The sequence below is a fragment of the Heliconius melpomene genome, chromosome 18 (genome assembly GCF_056956725.1).
Source record: "Heliconius melpomene rosina isolate 202511_hmr_F chromosome 18, ASM5695672v1, whole genome shotgun sequence".
In the NCBI taxonomy this organism is placed as follows: Eukaryota; Metazoa; Arthropoda; class Insecta; order Lepidoptera; family Nymphalidae; genus Heliconius; species Heliconius melpomene.
The window spans coordinates 11,902,544-11,922,091 of NC_140406.1; the positions used below are offsets into that span (position 1 = coordinate 11,902,544).

Genomic DNA, 19,548 nt, shown 5'->3' on the forward strand with positions numbered 1-19,548 from the left:
CCAATTTATACGCGGGTTATTACTTTACGGCCTAAAGGTGAGCAGTTGGAACCTAATGTTGAGACACTTAGTTCCTAGCGCAATCTTGGAGACATTACGTCTCACTTTATATTGTTACCAAAGCGTGGAAATGAAAATTCAATGAAATACATTCCGAGGAGGAACCAAACGGACCACATTCATCGCGTTTACTATCAAAAAGTGAAGTACGAAATCTATAAAAATCGTATGGATTTGCACCAAATAAGCCAACCAACTAATCATATATATATAAATAGTTAATAATAAGGTCATGTTAAGTAAAACAAATTTGTCATTGCAACTGCTTACTTGCATTTTATAAAATATTTCAAAGTAAACTCTTTTCAAATATTATTATTTCAAGCAAATTAATTCTTAATGTTATGCCATTAAAGAGTTGAATCCATTTCTTTTAAATAAGTAACAAAAAATCATAAACATCATTCAATTTGCTGTTAACATACGCACTATATTTTATTGATATTAATAATAGAGCTGTAAACTATAATTATATTATTTATTTTAAATCAAAATGCTTTTTATAATACTTCTAGTACAAGTTACAGTATTAAATGCTGAAATAAACATCAACGAAACGACATACAAAATGAAATACATATTAAATATTTATAAAAACTATCGACACAAGCGTTGTACTACACTAAAAAGTGAATTGTCAAAAATGGATAATTTCGCGGAGAAAACTTTTAAAATTTTGAAGAAAACTCAAAGATATGAAGAATATTTTAAATATAATAATGTTAGTGAATGTAATTCATGTGCGAGTGATAATGTGTGTAAGAAACAACATGTTGTTAAAAGTTTTTTGATTCACGATGAAGTTCCTAATTCTCATTGGGAAGAATATAAGGTAGGAAAGGTCACTTATTAATATATAGATTTTTATGTTTTCTCCTCATGGCGAGGGAACTAGTATTTAGTCTTCACCATACCCCTTTTCACCCAATTTTCGGGACATATCCATCCATACATATCCATTCATATATATCCATATCGGATACCAATTTCGGGGTATATTTATGCAGAAATATTGAAGTATGTAATGGAATATATGACATGTAAAGGAAAACATTAATATCTAAAAGTTAAAAATTGGTTATAATTTAAAATATTTGAAATGAATATTTCCAAAAGGCGCGGGTTCGATTTAATCGATCGGATTCAATGTAAGTGTATATTTATTCATAGACTGAAAACATTCAAAATAAATTTCTCGTAGGCACTTGTTTAGTCTTGTAAATTAAGCCTCAGCAATAGGTTACACTAAAAATAGTGGAAAACAGAGTGCCTAGTCACTAACATTTCAAGAAGCAGTTTTGATAAAAACTATAGTTATTTATTTTCTATCTTTCCTTTTAGACAGCATACAATAAGTTATATTCTAATGCACTACATGAAGTGTCCGCATTGTCAACATGGAAGAACAACCTCAAACGTGTCGCCCAACACAATCGTCGCTTTTTAGCTGGAGAACTAAGTTATTCGTTACATTTAAATCATTTCGGGGATTGGGTAAGCTACTAAATTGTTACTAGTTGGCACAACAACGGCACAGGGTCTACTCAATCATAGGTTCAATTCTCATTTTGAGTAGGTCATTCTCAGCTCTGGTAACTGACCGACGAGACATTGAATTGATCGTAAAGTGGAGAACAGAGTCACTTAACACTAGGTTCTTTCTGTCTCTGTTAAAACGGGTAACAACGTGAAGCTGGCTGGCACAAGGTCAGGGTCCTACAAATATTTGCACTAATCTACAAATAAGTGCACTAGAAGTAGTGTGCTATCACTACTTTAATGCTACCTGTTCAAAAAGTAGTCAATGTATCAATAGAATAGACTGTAAAGGTAGGGTTTGTGGGTTTGATTCTCGATAGGGGGAATGGATTATTTTTAATTTTCTTAGCTCTGGAAACAAGCGAAACGCGGCGGCAAAACGCGACGCGGAGTTCTTACTTCTCGCCTCGCCTCTGCTCTTATCTCTTGTATTATAGTACGTTTAATAATAGAAAAATCTTTTGCTTTTTACCCCCTGTATCTGCGGTTAGAGTTAACTGGGACACTTAGATTGTATCGTGTATTATATTTTTTTCTCAATAACCTTTTGTGATGATACCTATTTATTTTATTGCAGTCTATAACCGCATATATAAAGCAGCTATTAAAACTTATAAAAACGATACCACTCTTCGATCCAGCAGAAGACCACAGAAAAACAGCGTACCGCGAGAGCCTTTATCGAAAAATACCGAGAAAGGTAATTAATGTATATCAACGTACTTTTTGTCTATATTTTCCTTATTTTTTAGGCTTTACGTAAAATTTATAGATATTTCATCTTGCCTGCATAGAAACTGTTTACATTTTTACTCCAAAGAAAGATTTGAAACCATAACCACTTATATTGTTATCTTGAACATTAGTTAGACTTTTTTATTTCACATTTGTAAGAAAGCGTATATAGTTAGTACTTACTAAGAAGAACGTTAAGATTTACTCACATTTTAACCGGAACGCCAGTGATTTATAACTTAAAAGTTAAATACACGTATGTGGTTCAATTCGGAGCAACTTGAGTATCATTTATATTATTTAAGTAGCTTATTCACGCCGCTTCTACCGCAGTAATTGTGAGGAAAATCTAATTTGAACCGACTTGGGTAGTATGAGAGTTCAGAGGGAATAAATAAAAAAAACTGGTTAAGTGCGAGTCGGACTAGACTTGCAAGGGTTCCGTGCCATTTTCATGATTGTAGGTATTGAAAATATAATATGTATAAGCTAAATCTAAAATACCTAAAAATTACACATTTTCTCTTTATTTGTGCTGTAATTTTTACTTCTTGCCAAATTTTATTTCGACATTCATTTAAAAAATCTCGCAAACGCCCTTATCTTTTGTTATTGTTGTCTTAGAAATATCGTTTTTTGTAAGACTTTAAATAAATATATCAAACAGGTGGATTGGCGATCTGAAGGTTTCAAACCAAAAAGGGAAGAGCAATATCACTGTGGCGCGTGTTATGCTTTTTCAGTCGCGCACGCGCTGCAAGCACAGCTATATAAAAAACATGGCGATTGGAGTGAGTTGAGGTAAAATGTAAATAAGAATAAATGTTACTTTTTATAATTTGTTTTAAATCTTATCATTAGTATTCATTTTAAAAAAATATATTAAGTAAATATTTTAATAAACTTTGTATTTTCTGTACTCATGTTATTTTTCAACATTGATCAAAGACAGTATTTTTAAAGTTTTTTTTATTTTATTTTATGGAACAAATTGAAGACTTGTGATGGGTTACATCATTCTTGTTTTTGCAGTTATGTGAAACTAGTTTTAACTTGTTACTTTGCCCGCGTGGTCAAATGAAAATAACTAAGAGTTGTTTATTGTTATCTTGTACATAGTTATGTATATATGTATTATGTATTATGTATACATACAATTTAAACGTTAGCTCTGACCGCAGGTACAGTATATCCAAACGATTGACGTAATGTAATATATTATCCTATAGACTATTTAACCAAAAAAAAAAAAACAATTTGAACCTAACTTCCCTTAAGTTTACCGTTAAATTCTTTGGCTTGATAATATTAGAATAAAACATTAGGTTTATTATGTTTTACAGTCCTCAACAAATAGTAGATTGTAGCTTCAAAGATGGCAATTTTGGATGTGACGGAGGATCATTGCAAGCAGCCATGAGATATGCGGCCCGAGACGGCCTTATGAAGGAAACGTACTACCCTTATATTGGCAAAGTTGGTTAATGTAGTATGAAGTACAATTATTACTTTTTTTTTTTTAAATTCACTCTGTATCCCACACCTATCGGGGTAAGCAGAGGGAAGCGAAGACCTGAACACTATCACTAAGTTCTCTCTATCTAAAAAAAGAACCACAACATAAGAACCGAAAAAACTTTATTCTACTCGTAAGCGTGACGGTCTTGGAAAAATAAAAATATTTGCGATACCTTTCTTCGTCAAAATATATCTTTTTCTAAAATCTGTTAAATGAACCCGGGCTTTAAGTTCTGCCGTGTGATATTTATATAGAATGTTCTATTTTCCATTCTTTCTTTATCTTTCTTTTACCTAATTTAGTTATTTAGTTTTTTTTCCACTAGACAATCGAAAGACTATAAGACTCTTATTTGTTTAGAAAGGACAATGTCATTATAATACAATAACAGTACGAGCTAGGGCCAGACGTTGGTCAACATTACCTCCAGGAGACGAAGAAGCTATAGAACGAGCTTTAGCCACCATAGGACCTTTGGCGGTGGCTATTAACGCATCGCCGTTTACTTTTCAATTGTACAGGTATTTTGGGCTTTTGAAAATAGTATGTATAATTTTATTATGGTTTTTATAGTTGTATTTTATTGGGTAGGCAGGGGAACCTAGTGTTAAGACTCTCTGTTTCCCACGCACCATCCAAGTTTCAAGATATTGTGTATTAAGAAGCAGAAGCCACTGCTGCGCTTGTTACCAGAGCTTTTAAACTAAATAATATATAATTTAATATATAAATCATAGTTTAAATTAAGTTAATTTAGTAACTTTATTTTTCTTAGTTGACATGAAGTTAAAAAAATACATTTCTTCACAGAAGTGGTATTTACGACGACCCATTTTGCGTGCCATGGAATTTAAACCACGCGATGTTGCTTGTCGGTTACACTCCTGAATACTGGATTTTACTGAACTGGTGGGGGAAGCAGTGGGGCGAAGATGGGTATATGAGGTAAGAAGACCATAATTTTTTAACTTCACACTGTAATTCGCACATAGCAGGATAGGCAGAGAGAAACTAGTGTTAAGACCGCTTCACGCACTATCCCGCATATTTTGCACACAGTAGACAGGAGAGAGAACCCAGCGACAAAACTCTTTCATTATTGCTAAAACTTAGGTAAAGATTTACAAGATGGTAATATTACCTACCTATAATTACTATTGTATTTATTACATTTCATTTCAGAATTCGAAGAGGCTTTAACATATGCGGTGTCGCCAACATGGCCACCTACGTAGAATTATAAAAGTGTACAGTTCTCGAGGTCTATACTGAGCTTTACAGTTATCTCTATCAGTCTTCGTATATTACAGTGACTTGCCTGACCTCTTGTACTGACAAGGTCTCATGTTTATTTCTATATATATATTTTGTTTCGATTTATTAAAAGTAGAAGAATGGAAAATTAAATGTTACAAAGCAGTAAAAAAAGAAAAAATATCGTGGACATAACACTGTTCTTGTTGATATAATAGACCGATACATTATTAGGACGTACTGAGCGAAGAATTAATAGAAAGAATTAATATTTTCATTCCCACTCAAGTGGGAATCGAACCCACAACCTGTAGCATTTACAGTCTAGCGTAGTAGCGCAGTAGAGCAAGTATAAACCAATGTGTTGCTCTTAAACAGTAAGATAAAATAGTAAGGAACTATAGAATAAAGATTTTCAAAAAATAAGCATAATTAGCAAAAGGATAATGTATTTATTGTTAAATTTAGTTACTTATTAATAAATATTTATTTTTAAATGAACATATATTTTTTTATCCTAATATCCGATTCCTACTTTGCAATATATACGAGTACAATCATCCATTTTCCATCCATAACGAAGGCTCCACTCGAGGAAATTACTTATTCTCATTACCTCACTCTTGTAACAAGATACAGCGGCGTTGAAATTTGCCACTCAACACGCGATTTCTCGCATTATTGGCAGTAAGTGCGAAACAGAGTGCCTGCTATGCGGGAAAAAGCGTGAATCTCATTTTTCCTGCATAATAATGTAAGTAGAGATAGCCTAAAACGAGATTTTCCATTTTACGTCTTAAAGCCCACGTAAACAAAATTTAGAGCAACATCCTATAAAAAAACTTAGGCTTAAAATACTTAATACTATTACTGTACCATAAGCCTTTATTCGCATTATGAACAAATTTATATAATTTTCTTCCTACTAAATAATAGAGGACCACAAGTGTCAGAATGGGCGTATCGCGGAGTGTTAAAACTCTGACGCGGCTAAAACGTATTTCCGCGAATCTAAAGTGACAAGTTGACCCCACAAAGGATAGCGCTTATGTTTTGTTTTACTCGAAAATGAAACTGCTATTTTAACCGACTGCAAAGAGAAAGAAAAAATTGTATGTGTACATAAGTATGTAAAAGATTTCGGAGACATTGTGATGATGGGCAGAATTGTAGCCTCGCTTTGCCTTGTTTCAATCCATTCACCCGAGTGGGAATTGAACTCTCAGTCATCGTTGTTAATTTAATAATAAATAATCTGTACTTAAAGGTTGTGGATTTTTCTCTACGATATTTTTTTCAGTAAAAGTGGTCCTTTTGCCTTATCAAGCGAAATGCGTATAGATAAGTCGAATCACCTAAATCTACGCCGACGTAATCTACCTAAATTGGGTACTAACTGTACTTATAATTAAATTAGGAAGTGAAATTTATTTACTTTTTAATTGCTTTTGGTTTTCTTAAAATATATAGATAACTTTATGTTTATTGTTTTTAATTTATGTATTAAATTTGTTGTTCCCACTCAGGGCCTGAATTATTTAATATTTTGATCTCCTCACTCTGGTAACGCGCGGTGTTGAGTTCCGCTAATCAACACGCAATTCGGGGGAACGTGTCTTAGCACTAGGTTCCAAGATTAGCTAATATAATATGCCGGTACAGCGTAAAACAAAAAAAACAAAGAACTATTAAAGTAAAAAAATTAAGATGCCATAACAGCCTACTTTCCTAAACACAAAGCTACTCGTAGATAAAAAGCAAGTAAATACATCCTGTTTTTGCTAGCACCTGAGCTGTCAAGTCCGGACACGTGATAAATGGTCCACAAAAAAATAACATTAGTTATTCTCTCCCACCTGTCTCTGCGGAATAAGGGTGCCTAATATTATTATGTAATGGGAAATACTTAAATTGTTAATGTTTTCTGACTTGTTTAATTAATATTTTTTTATTATTATTATTAAGTTAAATATTTGTAATTTTTAGGCGAAATTCTCTTTTACTTATCTAGTTGGCATATGACAATATCTAAGAGTTGTGAGTTGTGCCACACGACACATTCTAAGTGCCTGAGGTAATTGATTTGACCTCAAGTCAATAATATAGTTTTTAAATTATTTCCTGAAATTTACCTTTATAATATTACTATTATATCACAGTAAAATTATTTTATTTTATTATTTTTTATAGCTCCAAGCTGTATTCCACATATAAGTAGGAACAGAAGGGACCTAGTGTTAAGACACCCCGCTCCCCACTTTCCACTAAATTCTCGAGGCATAGCGTGTTGAGTGGAGGAACTCCACGCCAACCTATGTTTTAGGAAAAAAAGAAAAACTTAAACCTGAAAAAAATACTCTCTATTTCAGCCAAATAAATGGCAAGTTCGATCACAATAATTAGCGAGTTCTTTATATAATTAATGATATGTAAACAAACGTACAAAATATCTAATTTCATATATGCATATTATTTTTGTACTAGTATGTGCGTACTATGTGTGATTGATAGCGCTTATCTTATTACAAATATATAACAATTTTTTTGAAATGATTATAGTCCCACTGAACCCAAAAAAATTAATTATCAGTTATTAATATATTAAAACTAAACGAAAAATCTTTAAAGCAAAAATATTTAAAATAAGTGAAAGATATATTTGCGTACCAACTCGTAAACGAAATTTAACAATATCCCCTGATAAACCACGAAAGCAAGCTTCATTATCTACGACTAATAACAAAAAAAATGCATTTGATATAATGAGAGTCAGAAGCAACTCACTGTCCTCTTCTCCAGCAGCGAAACTTTTATAGGATACGGACGTTAGCCACCGGAACAAGCAAAAACTAAACCAAAATAATTTTAACAAAACATTTCCCAAGACGACTGGTCATCGTGGGAAATTAGACTACCACCCTCCACTCGCAAATATTAGAAATACCACCAAAACAAATACAAAACATAATAAAAATATATTAAAAATTTGTACTTTAAATGTAAGATCTCTGGCATCAATAGAACGATACCTGCAATTAACCTATGCCCTTGAAACTATTGAATTTGATATTTTAGGGATGTCAGAAGTTCGAAGAATGGGTCAGGCAATAGAAGAATATCAGGATTATATTTTATGCTACACAGGAAAACGCAAGGGTCATCATGGAGTTGGATTTTTAATAAAGAAAAATTACAGAAACAATATAACCAACTTCATTGGGATATCAGAGCGAGTTGCAATATTGCAATTAAAATTTGAAGAAACAATCATGTCAATAATTCAGCTTTATGCACCCACAGAGAGATCAAGTGAAGAAGAAATAGATTCCTTCTACAACGATGTAAAAAAAGCACATCTACTTGTTGATGGCTTGGTAATAGTTATAGGTGATCTAAATGCCAAAATAGGATACCGCAAAGAAGAAGAAGATCTGATAATGGGTAAATACGGTTACGGCGAACGAAATGAAAGGGGCGAAAAATTAATAGAATATGCCTTTGAATACAAATTAGCAATCATGAATACGTTTTTCAAAAAGAAAGTTAATAGAAGATGGACCTGGATTTCTCCTAACCAAAAAATTAAAAATGAGATAGATTTCATAATGACAAACAAACCAAAGTCCATTACAAACATAGAAGTCCTAAATAAGATAAATTTTGCTTCTGATCATAGGCTAGTGAGGGCAACAGTAATTTTAAATACGCCAAAAAAAATCAGGACGACTTTCAGACCCACATTTAGTAAGTTAAAATCGTCAGAAGAAATAGAAAATTACACTAATCAATTGAAAATTAACATTGAAAACCTGACAATGAACCAAAACGATGTACAAATGTACTATAATTTGCTTGAAGGAATAATATTAAATAGTTTAAAAAAGAAAAACGCGAAGAGAAATGTTAAAAAAAAATCTATTTTTAGCAGAAGTACGAAGGAACTTATAAAACAACGCACTGAACTAATTTTAATTAAAAACAAAGACAAAAACACAAGAAATAAACTTACAGTACTATTTAAAGACACAAATAAATCAATTAGAAAAGACTACGCCAAGCACAGGCACAATGTAATTACAAAAAATTTAAACAATTATAGAAGTACAAAAAGAGCTGTAAAAGAATTGAATATGCAGAAACCCTGGATATTAAAACTCAAACATAATTCAAAAGAAACAAGAACGAGGAAAGACGTGACAAACCTTGCGACAACATTTTACAAAGAACTATATAGAAGAAGGGGTGATGACAAACTAGTGGAAGGAAAGATACAATATGAGATGACATCCAATATAACGATTGAACCAATCAGTATGGAAGAGGTTTACGATAACATTAAACACTTAAAACCAGAAAGAAGTCCTGGGCCTGATGGTATAACAAATGAGGCTTTAAAATTGGGTGCCACTATCCTGATACCTCATCTTACTCTACTATTCAATCTGATACTTAACACAGAATCCATCCCAAAGCAATGGTGTACATCGGACATTATTTTATTGTACAAAAAAGGGAACCCACTGGATATAGTAAATTACAGGCCCATCAGTCTGCTTGCAACTATGTATAAACTTTTTACATCAATTCTATTAAAACGCATAACCCACGATATTGACATACAACAACCTATAGAACAAGCCGGTTTTCGCTCGGGATTCAGCACAATTGATCACATACAATCATTGGAACAATTGATAGAAAAGTATAGAGAGTTTAATAGAAGCCTATACATAGCTTTTATTGACTATACTAAGGCGTTTGACAGCATTAGCCACAGTTCTATTTGGAAGGCACTAGAAATGTCCAACGTTTGTAAAACATATATAAATATAATAAAAAATATATATAAAAACAGCACAAGTAAAGTGAAATTAGAAAACAGGGGAAATCAGATAGAAATTCAAAGAGGGGTGAGACAGGGCGATCCTCTATCGCCAAAGCTTTTTATTTCTGTTTTAGAATATGTATTTAGAAGAATAACCTGGGGACAAGGGGGAATCTATATAGACGGAAAGTATATGAGCCACCTTAGGTTTGCTGATGACATTGTTTTATTATCTGAACAACCTAATGAATTAGAAACAATGATAAACACTCTAAATCAAGAAAGTCACAAAGTTGGTTTGGAAATGAACCCTTGTAAAACGAAAATAATGACAAACAGCTTTAAGAGAGATATTACAATAGAAGGAATTGACATAGAATATGTAGATAACTATATTTACTTAGGAAAACAAATATCGTTTAGAAAAACAAGTAATGAAGAAGAAATAGAAAGAAGAATTAAATTAGCTTGGAAAAAATTTTGGACACTTAAAGATTTTCTAAAAGGTAAATTTAGTATGAAAATGAAAAAAACTATCATGGACACTTGCATCTCACCCACTCTTTTATATGGATGTCAAACCTGGAATTATACAAACACAATAAAACAAAAAATTAACGTAACGCAGCGAAAAATGGAGAGAAATATATTGAAAGTCAGAAAAACACAAAAAGTTAACAATCATAAGATAAGACAAAAAACTAATATATTGGATGCATTCACCCAAGCCCTAATATTAAAATGGCGGTGGGCTGGGCACATATCACGTTACATTGATAATAGATGGACAATCCAAACAACACAATGGAAGGGCCCAGTTGGGAAAAGATATGTTGGTAGACCAATTAGCCGGTGGGCTGACGGTATAGCAAAAACTGCTGGAAAAAATTGGATGACTCTGGGGAAAAACAGAAAGTTGTGGAGAGAAATGGAGGAGGCCTATACTCAAGAAAATGGGATCCATATCACAAAAACAAGATCTAACATTAATATTAATAACTAACAAACTAATTTACTTACTACTAAGATATTTAATTATTTACTTTTTACTACTAATATCTAACTAACAATATTTGTAAAAAAGTGATATGTGAAATAAAAGGCTTATTATTATTATTATTATTATATTTGTTTTTCATAAAATAAAACAACTCACAAGTATATTAATTTTATTGATTAAATATTATACTCTTGATCTATAGGAATAGGTTTAGGAATATAAACAACATAAAAAATTATATATATAACAACAATAATCATCGTATACAAACTGTTAATAATACTAGCAAAGTCTGTCCATGTTTGTGTGTCCGTCTGATTTGGTTCTGAAGGTAGATTTTCTGCTACTTGCCATTTCGGGATAATTATAAATCTTAAAGGACTTTTTAGTGCATAATTATTGATTAACTTAACCCATTCGAAGCATTTCCAGGTTCGTTTTGTAAGGGAATTTAAAATAATAGTCAAAAATATTGAAAATAATGTTATAAAGAGTGATGTTCTACTAAAGATTAGAACGTTTGGCAAATCAGCGCCATAATGTGGAATATTTTCACTTATATTGCTTAAAGCCATGAAATGTCCAAATACACTGAAACTTAATAGACCCAATCGGTTAATGTCTCTTACATCTAAAAACATTGAGGATATGGTCATAAAAGCTACTATTATCAACGGTATCACGATTATGGCTGCAATGTCTTGTGCTTGCCTTTCTACTACAAATTTTAAATATAATTTAGGTTCACATGTAGTGTTTTCACCAACTGCGTAATCCATAATATCCCAGCCGGCACCATACTCTGCTCCTAGAGATGAAATCCCGCGGGTTCCATTGAATGTGAACGTTACTCTGTCTCTAACTTCTTTCCTGATGCCAAAATTGAAAGTACAAATTTGGAAGTCATATGGCCAATCAAACAACTTGGCTGAACACGCCGTCTCGTGGATCACCCTCAGCACACACATTACATGTCCTGTATTCGTAACTTGGCAGTAACCGTAATGATAATAATCATTCGAATCGAATCTATCTCCCAAATTCTCCAGATATCCTAGAGGACTCCAAATAATGAAATTGTTCAAAATCATTTTATCTACTCCTCCATAGTCGTCTGGTTTCCATTTAAGCCTTGGATCTTCCCATCGGAAAAACAGCCAGCTGTATATGTTAAATGATGTTTCGCTTCTGAAGAACTTGAAATTTTTCAGGGTAAACCGAACGGCGACGATTGTGTTATTTTTGTTTGGGGGCTCAGTATCATTATAGTTTTCGAGTAAATCTTTTTGAAGTTGAATTTCATATTCTGTATCGCTAGGTCCTGTATTTAAGACACAATCAGAAATAGATTCTTTAATAAAAAGTAGAAAAATAACTGTATATAGTAACATGTTTGTATGAAGACTGAAAGAATTGTTGGAAATTTATAATAATTAGAATAAAAACGCCCACTGTAATAAAAGTATAACGTGTTGTTATACTTGCCATATGGTCGATGACATTGAGATATTAATATGACACAGCTATATATCTATGTATAATGTTATATTTGTGTAAGCCTCTTTCTTAATTCAGAGTATTTTTATTTTATTTTTATTAAAAGTACGATAAGTATTTCTTCAAGAGATGTCGCATATTATATTCACTATATTATTAGAAAGTATAGGTGCTCGTATATAATGGACTATTGCGACTATCTGAATACAGACATAAAAAAACAGTGTTTGTCCTAATTATATCCTATATCTTATAAAACAAAGTCGCTTTTTGTGTCTGTCTGAACTTTCTAACTCTTCTTCTTCTAAACTACCCAACGGATTTGGATGCGGTTTTCACCATTAGGTCGAGTATTTCTCAGGGAAGGTTTATAAATAGTTTATTATTTGTACATTCTTATGTAAATTAACATAAATACGATAAATGTGTATAAAGTCCTACCCGCTGAGACACTTTGGCGCATGCGCTGCTTTAATGGTAAATACTACATGAAAAAAATGTATTGGAGTATTGTTCCTCTTAATAAGATCTACAAAAAAGTCCGCGAGAGCATATTTTTATCTTTTAAGGATAACGTGTAGTGATCATATTTCTGTCTAAAAATAGTAATTTCAATATATTTTTTATTGTGAGGGATATTTTTCCATAATGGTATTAATCCTTATCCTTTAAAATACTTTATTAAATTTCTACGTTAAACGAAGATAAAATTTGCTTTTTAAATTATTTCGAAATTGCGAATAGTTTTAGAGAAAAACGCATTTAATTATTGACACATCACGCCGTTCACACATCAACTGTATCGAGTCAAGTTTCACTTATCCCTTACTCTCAGCATATAAATAGTATATTAGTTACGTTGGCCATTTAATGTAGATCAAAACTGTCTTTTCTGTTTTTTATTTTAATAAGTACTTTAGAAGTTGTTACAATATCAAAAAATCCTTGCTGCGAAACGCGCCTCGCGACGTTATGCTTATACAAGCGAGTCCGCCGCGCCCGCCTGCCTTACACGCATCGGTGATTCAGTGGTAGAATGCTCGCCTGCCACGCGGGCGGCCCGGGTTCGATTCCGGCCGATGCATTCTATTTAATTTTCGTCACAGGCAGCCACGTAGTGCTTGCTTTTCATCAGGGACAGAATACCCTCTTCAGCATTAACCACAAGCTCGAAAAAAAAAAACCCGCCTGCCTTTATAGCAACGAAGATTTAGATGCGTTTGCACGTATTGGATAATTCGAGTTGAATGTATTATTTAATGTCATTTAACTATCTAAAAATAGTAATTTAAATATATTTTAATAAGTGCTTGAAAAGATTAGTAGCACAGATTTAAAATTACGGTACCTACTAAAAAATCCTTGCTGCGTAAAACAATTGGAAAATCCTTATTGAAACTACGAAAATGCGGGTTGCATTAGGGTTTAATTAATTTTCACATTATCTTAAGTGCTTTGCAAACATACATTATATGAATAATCCAGTAGTAAAAGCGGGCGAAGCCGCAATAGGGTCGCTAGTATTAAATAAATTAAATTATTATTAACATAACCACAAATATTGTAGATTTATCTTTTAAAATAGAAAAAATATCATAAAATATTATATAAAAATGAGCGTCACGCTTTTTTATATATAGGGTTTGTACTAAATAGCAGATAAGTAGTAGAAATACAGTATTAAAACTCTTCCCACTTTTATTGTTTTTGAGATATTGGGTGTTGAGTAGCGGAACTCAAAATATACCGTCACGATTGCAATCAGACATTACAAAACAAGATTTATAATTTTAAATCATGTAACACAAGCATCGGTGGTTCAGTGGTAGAATGCTCGCCTGCCACGCCGGCGGCCCGGGTTCGATTCCCGGCCGATGCAACACATATTTTTATTTTTTTTCGTATACTTTTTCTCAAGTCTCACCATCAGGTGACCAGTACGCTCGTTTGCATTGTCTTATTCCATAAAAAAAAATGTGTTTTATACATAACATACTAACTTTTGTTTGTGGAGGCGAATGCCACACCCCGCCTAGTCAAAATGAAAATACCTAAAAATGTTGTATGACACATGACACATGACACATTCTAAACTCCGACCGCAGGTAGGTAAGTACTTTATATAATAAAATATTTATAATATTTATATTGCGATTTTATGTTTATTAATGTGAAATTAAAATTTTTAGTTCCTTTTCAAATAATTATTTTCCGCCAAGGTTCTCAACAATCCTTCTTTTCAACTATACAATGGAGGTCCTACTCCAATCCTGCATGAAATCCAAATGATCTACAATCCACATATTTTTTTCCTATAAATAACCTTTCTTACTTTATTTTATAATGATACGTAAAGCTTCTCTTTTTAACGTTAGGTTTAAACTAATTTGTTAACAGCAGAAAGTTAATAATTGTTTAACGAAGCTAATCTAACTGACGTACAGTTATAGTTGACTGTTTAGTAGTTTTAATACTAGAACCTAAATAGCAGTTAAATTAAACTTTGAAGTTGTTGTAGAACAAAATTAAGTGCTAATTGAAACTACCAAATGAATAAATTTTAATTTAAATTAAATTTTAACGATAACATACATAAATTACATCATATTTTCTAGCTATAATTACAAAAATAATAAAAAAACTAAAATAACATACTATAAGTTGTGTTGCATCGGCCGGGAATCGAACCCGGGCCGCCCGCGTGGCAGGCGAGCATTCTACCACTGAACCACCGATGCTTATGAAATATGTTTTAATGTTCACCAGTGTTCATAAACTCTGTTACCATTCAAATACTTTCGTTCCACACGTTCCACCGAATTCTCGGTGCATTGTATATTAAGTTGGCGCTCAACGCCGCGCTTTGCCACATTACCAGAGCGAGAAAATTTAAATAAAAATATTTCATTCCCCCTTGTAGGAATCGAACTCACAACCATCGTATTTACTATACACTTGTACCCCTGCGCTACCACTGGCCTCATAATGTGTATCTAAAGCCCATTATTCAGAAAATACGTTAGCTGCTATAGTAAAGTTATCAAGTGAGTACAAAGACGGTACGGTATATAGTATATACCCAGGGGTCTTTTCAGTATGGACGTCTACTATAATCGAGACGTGCCGGGGGACTGTTTTGTTCCTGGATAGAAGCTTGGCGGTTATTCAAAACAGATATTGTTATGTGAAATTGATTTAAGATTACAATTTTGGATTTAATGTTAAAATTTTATGTAGGTACAAATTATTAGGTATAATAAATAGTTCCATTTCCTCGCTCTGATGACGAAACAAAGTGGGGTTGACTTCCACGCCTAACACACAATTTCTGGAGAATTCAGTGAAAAGTGGGGAACAGAATTGTCTTAATGGGGACGGAGTGTCTTTACACTTGGTCCCCATGTTACCTATGCCTATCCTGCTATATTCAAGATATAGCGTGAAGCTAAAAAAAGCGTTATATTGCAGACTTTAATAGAAGTGACATTTTGATTGCGTCTCCTGCGATATTTCAAATCCTTAATGGCACCGAAATAGCAATACCACATTCGTTTCCTATTTTTGAGATATTGCGTAAGTGAAAAATGGCCGAAAAGAAAAAAAAAATATTATATTTATTATCACAGCGTTTTTGTTAGTCTCATGTTTACTTTACAATATTTGTTGAATAAACTAAATTCGTCACACTTGACTAAATACTTCTATAACGATTGCAAAAAAGAGAAAATAAAAAGTAAAAAGTTAATAAATGCTATACTTTCTTTGACACAAACCGCACAAGCATCGGTGGTTCAGTGGTAGAATGCTCGCCTGCCACGCGGGCGGCCCGGGTTCGATTCCCGGCCGATGCATTGTTTTTTTTATTTAGAATACGTTCTGTACTAATTACTAAATAGTGCTTGTTGCTGAAATCAATTTACCTTTTTAAATAATTATTCTCAATTTTTTTTTTTTAATGGAAAGAACTTTAATTATAGTATATTATTTACGTTTATATAAAATCATTAAAAATAATTATATTTATATTTCTTTTAACTTTACTACCAAAGGGTAATTTAATTTAAAAATCCATAATGACCGTCGCGTCGCAGCAGTAAAGCAGTTAGATTACGATTTCTACTCGGATAATGAGTTATTTTCATTTCCTTCCTTTGATAACAAGACATAGCGCGGCGTTGGGTTCCGCTAATCAGCACGCAGTATCTTAAAAACAGGCGGAAAGTGAGAATCAGAACACTTCCACTTTGCTATATACGGGTGAAGAATAAGGGTGAAGCTATTTGATTTTATTTAAAATTCTCTTATTAAGCAAACAATTGTGACATCAAAAATCAAATATAAATATTTATATTGTTCCCGCTATAAAATTATACGTATCTAAAATGAAATAAAATTGCTCGGGATGCAATAAAATTCCTTTACGGATTCTGTATTCGGAAGAAGCTTTGTTTATCTTGTTAATGTGTTTTTATGTTGATTCGAAGATTTTTAAGCTTTATGAAGTTTGAAATACTGTTAATTTCACCAAAATTAATAATTTAAAAATTAATAAAAATTGCTCTTGTCTTGTACAAAAGAAGTAGAAGAAGAAGAGTATCTTAACACTAGATTCCCAGGTTCCTTCTGCCTACCATGCTTCGAGTATACCAACAGTGCATCGGGATGCACTGTATACATATAGTGCATTCCGATGCACTAATTAGGTATACACTAAAAATATAGGTTTTATCTGCGGCTTCACCCACGTGAAATTAATAATAACTTACTAAATTAGAATACTAAGAAAAATTATATGGTACAAATATATCTAAATGGATAAAAGCTCATAACAAAAAAACTGAGGTAGTCGGTCGGAATCGAACCCAATATCTTCTAAGCATCTACACAAGTATATTACTATAGTAGCAATAATAGAACAATAACAAACGAGTAATTACAAAGGAAAATCGTTACAGCTATAACTCATAAGGATGTAATAAAAACATTCCTTTCATTTATAAATTCCCGTGACATTTTATTTCACGTTTTTGTACTGTAACTGTTGAAAAAAAAGAGGATTTAGTAATGCATATCTCCGTTCTCTTCTTTATGTTTGTACAGAGAGTTTTAAAAAGAAAATTACCAAAAATAAAATGAAATAAACAAAATTAAATATTTAAAAAGTCAGAAAGTATGTATGTATATCAAAATTAATGGTACTTTCAATGGAAAATGTTTAAACGTTAATCTTTAGGAGTTACTATGTAATTTGTCCTTATTGGAGAGTCCATGTATCGAGGAACGCTATATGACATATATTACTAAAAATATAGTTTAGATAAAACCTGTACCTGTACGGTAAAAACAGTAGGCATCTATCTATATATATAAAATCGAAAGGTCACTCACTCATCACGAAATCTCAGAAACTACAAGTGCTAGGAATCTCAAATTTTGCATAGGAGCTATTTATAGGACTTAGGTGCTCGCTAAGACGGGAATTTGCAATATTCGATTTCTAAGGGGTTGTTTTTGGGGTCGAAAGTTTGTATGAAACTTCGTTACTACAAATGCTAGGAGTCTCAAATTTTGCATAGACGTCACTAGGACGTAGTCATGGAGACAGAAATTAATAATAACATAGTTCACGCGGGTGAAACCGCGAGCGGGCCGCTAGTCTATAATATTTTTAAGTTATAAGAAATTAATAAGTATTACAAAACAGGGCGTTCTAAACCACAATCCAGTATACAAGGGTTCTAAATTGGCAAAAATTGGAGATCGGTTATCTATGCCTATCATACAAGCAAACATAGAAAAAAAATGTTAGCTTGCTTGTCCTTGCCTAGGACTTCAAGTACAACAAAAGCTCAACTAGCTACAAAACTTCAAGATAAAATACACGCTACGTTTTAAAAATTAAACATAAGAAAGAAACTTTCGTACAATAAGCTTTAGAAAGCGCACGTTCAAATATTTCTCCGCCTGGTCCTCTATTCGGGTAACAAAGCGAGTAATTGAAAAGGGGGTGTATCAAATTTTCATAAACGTGTGTGGATGAGGGTATGATTTAATATTTATTGTGCCTTTCCTGCCAAGATAATAGCGTTTTGCGGCTTAGTTTGAATTTTCGAGGGTTCCACTTCAGGGTCTTTAAAGCGAAATTGAAATTATAACGTTGGTTACACGTGGTTATGGGAATTATGTACGATCTAAGTCTAACAGTCGTTATGTTGACGTCGTGCTGGTAATAGTTCTGTAACATCTTTGAGATTTAAGCTAACATTTTCTTTATTAGCTTCACGCCTAATGTTAAGATACAACCTTCTCCACTTTCCGTCGGGTTTGGAAGGCATCACGTGTTGAATGGTGGAACTCAACGCCGCGACCACAACGAAGAAATAAAAATATGAATTGAAATATATATTTCATTTCCTAAAGTGGGGATAGAACCCACAACGCCGCTACACCTGGACTTGGTGGCGGTTACCCAAAATGCATCACTGTTTACATAATCCATTCTTCGGTTTCCACATTTCCCTATTTCCTAGACAATCTGTGCTGGATGGCGAAACACAACGCCGTGTTTTCAAAATAGAAAAGGATTTAGCAATTACTAAATTCTCTAAAAAATTGGATATTGGATTAAGGATTTTTCAAAATAAATAAATAATCATACAAACAGCAAAAAAATATTTTGCATAAAATAATACTGGAGGAATACTATGGCCATTGTCATTTATACCCATTGCTTGACCTAAGATTTTTCCTTAAGCAAATAGTACAAAAAAACCGATACAAAGATTTGTATTCGCTTTACTGTCGGATCTTCTATTTTTTCACATTATACCCTGCCTTTCTCTATAATACTGCAGATGCAAGGTATAAGCGACGAGTGTAAATTTACGAAATAATATATTTATTATTTCATAAATTTTCGCGATTTGTATTATTTCGTAATTTAGGTATATAAACTACACGCGAAATGAGCTTCTGTTAAGGCTCTCCGTTTCTCCTACCCCTCTCTTTTTGTAGGTTCGATTTCCACTCGAGGGAATGAAATATTTAATACTATTATATCCACGGTGTTGAGTTTTCGCTACCCAACGCGCAATGCCTCCAGAGTTCAGCCGAAAATCG

The 19,548-nt window shown here is 32.7% G+C and overlaps 3 protein-coding genes across 3 annotated transcripts; 2 read left to right on the top strand and 1 right to left on the bottom strand.

The window, feature by feature from the left end:
- Nucleotides 1-470: 470 nt before the first annotated feature.
- LOC146529612 (cathepsin K-like) lies at nt 471-5,542 on the top strand. Its single transcript, XM_085202366.1, has 8 exons — nt 471-892; nt 1,402-1,554; nt 2,177-2,299; nt 3,002-3,135; nt 3,678-3,810; nt 4,214-4,374; nt 4,664-4,798; nt 5,036-5,542. Exons 1-8 carry the CDS (start codon nt 554-556, stop codon nt 5,094-5,096), a joined length of 1,239 nt encoding a protein of 412 aa, XP_085058492.1. The 5' UTR covers nt 471-553; the 3' UTR covers nt 5,097-5,542.
- Nucleotides 5,543-8,184: 2,642 nt separating this feature from the next.
- On the top strand, nt 8,185-9,272 carry LOC146529613 (protein CFDP2-like). Its single transcript, XM_085201957.1, has 2 exons — nt 8,185-8,799; nt 9,207-9,272. Exons 1-2 carry the CDS (start codon nt 8,185-8,187, stop codon nt 9,270-9,272), a joined length of 681 nt encoding a protein of 226 aa, XP_085058083.1.
- Nucleotides 9,273-11,108: 1,836 nt separating this feature from the next.
- Nucleotides 11,109-12,323, bottom strand: LOC146529614 (acetylcholine receptor subunit beta-type lev-1-like). The gene has a single exon (XM_085201958.1). The coding sequence runs from the start codon at nt 12,321-12,323 to the stop codon at nt 11,109-11,111; it is 1,215 nt and encodes a 404-aa protein (XP_085058084.1).
- Between the last annotated feature and the right edge of the window lie 7,225 nt (nt 12,324-19,548).

Coding starts and splice junctions, on each gene's coding strand:
- LOC146529614 (XM_085201958.1), bottom strand. CDS start 12,323: ATGTTACTATATACAGTTATTTTTCTACTTTTTATTAAAGAATCTATT.
- LOC146529613 (XM_085201957.1), top strand. CDS start 8,185: ATGTCAGAAGTTCGAAGAATGGGTCAGGCAATAGAAGAATATCAGGAT. Junction 8,800..9,206: donor ATAGGCTAGTGAGGGCAACA/GTAATTTTAAAT, acceptor AAACAATTATAG/AAGTACAAAAAGAGCTGTAA.
- LOC146529612 (XM_085202366.1), top strand. CDS start 554: ATGCTTTTTATAATACTTCTAGTACAAGTTACAGTATTAAATGCTGAA. Junction 3,811..4,213: donor ACTACCCTTATATTGGCAAA/GTTGGTTAATGT, acceptor TTATTTGTTTAG/AAAGGACAATGTCATTATAA. Junction 4,799..5,035: donor GGCGAAGATGGGTATATGAG/GTAAGAAGACCA, acceptor ATTTCATTTCAG/AATTCGAAGAGGCTTTAACA.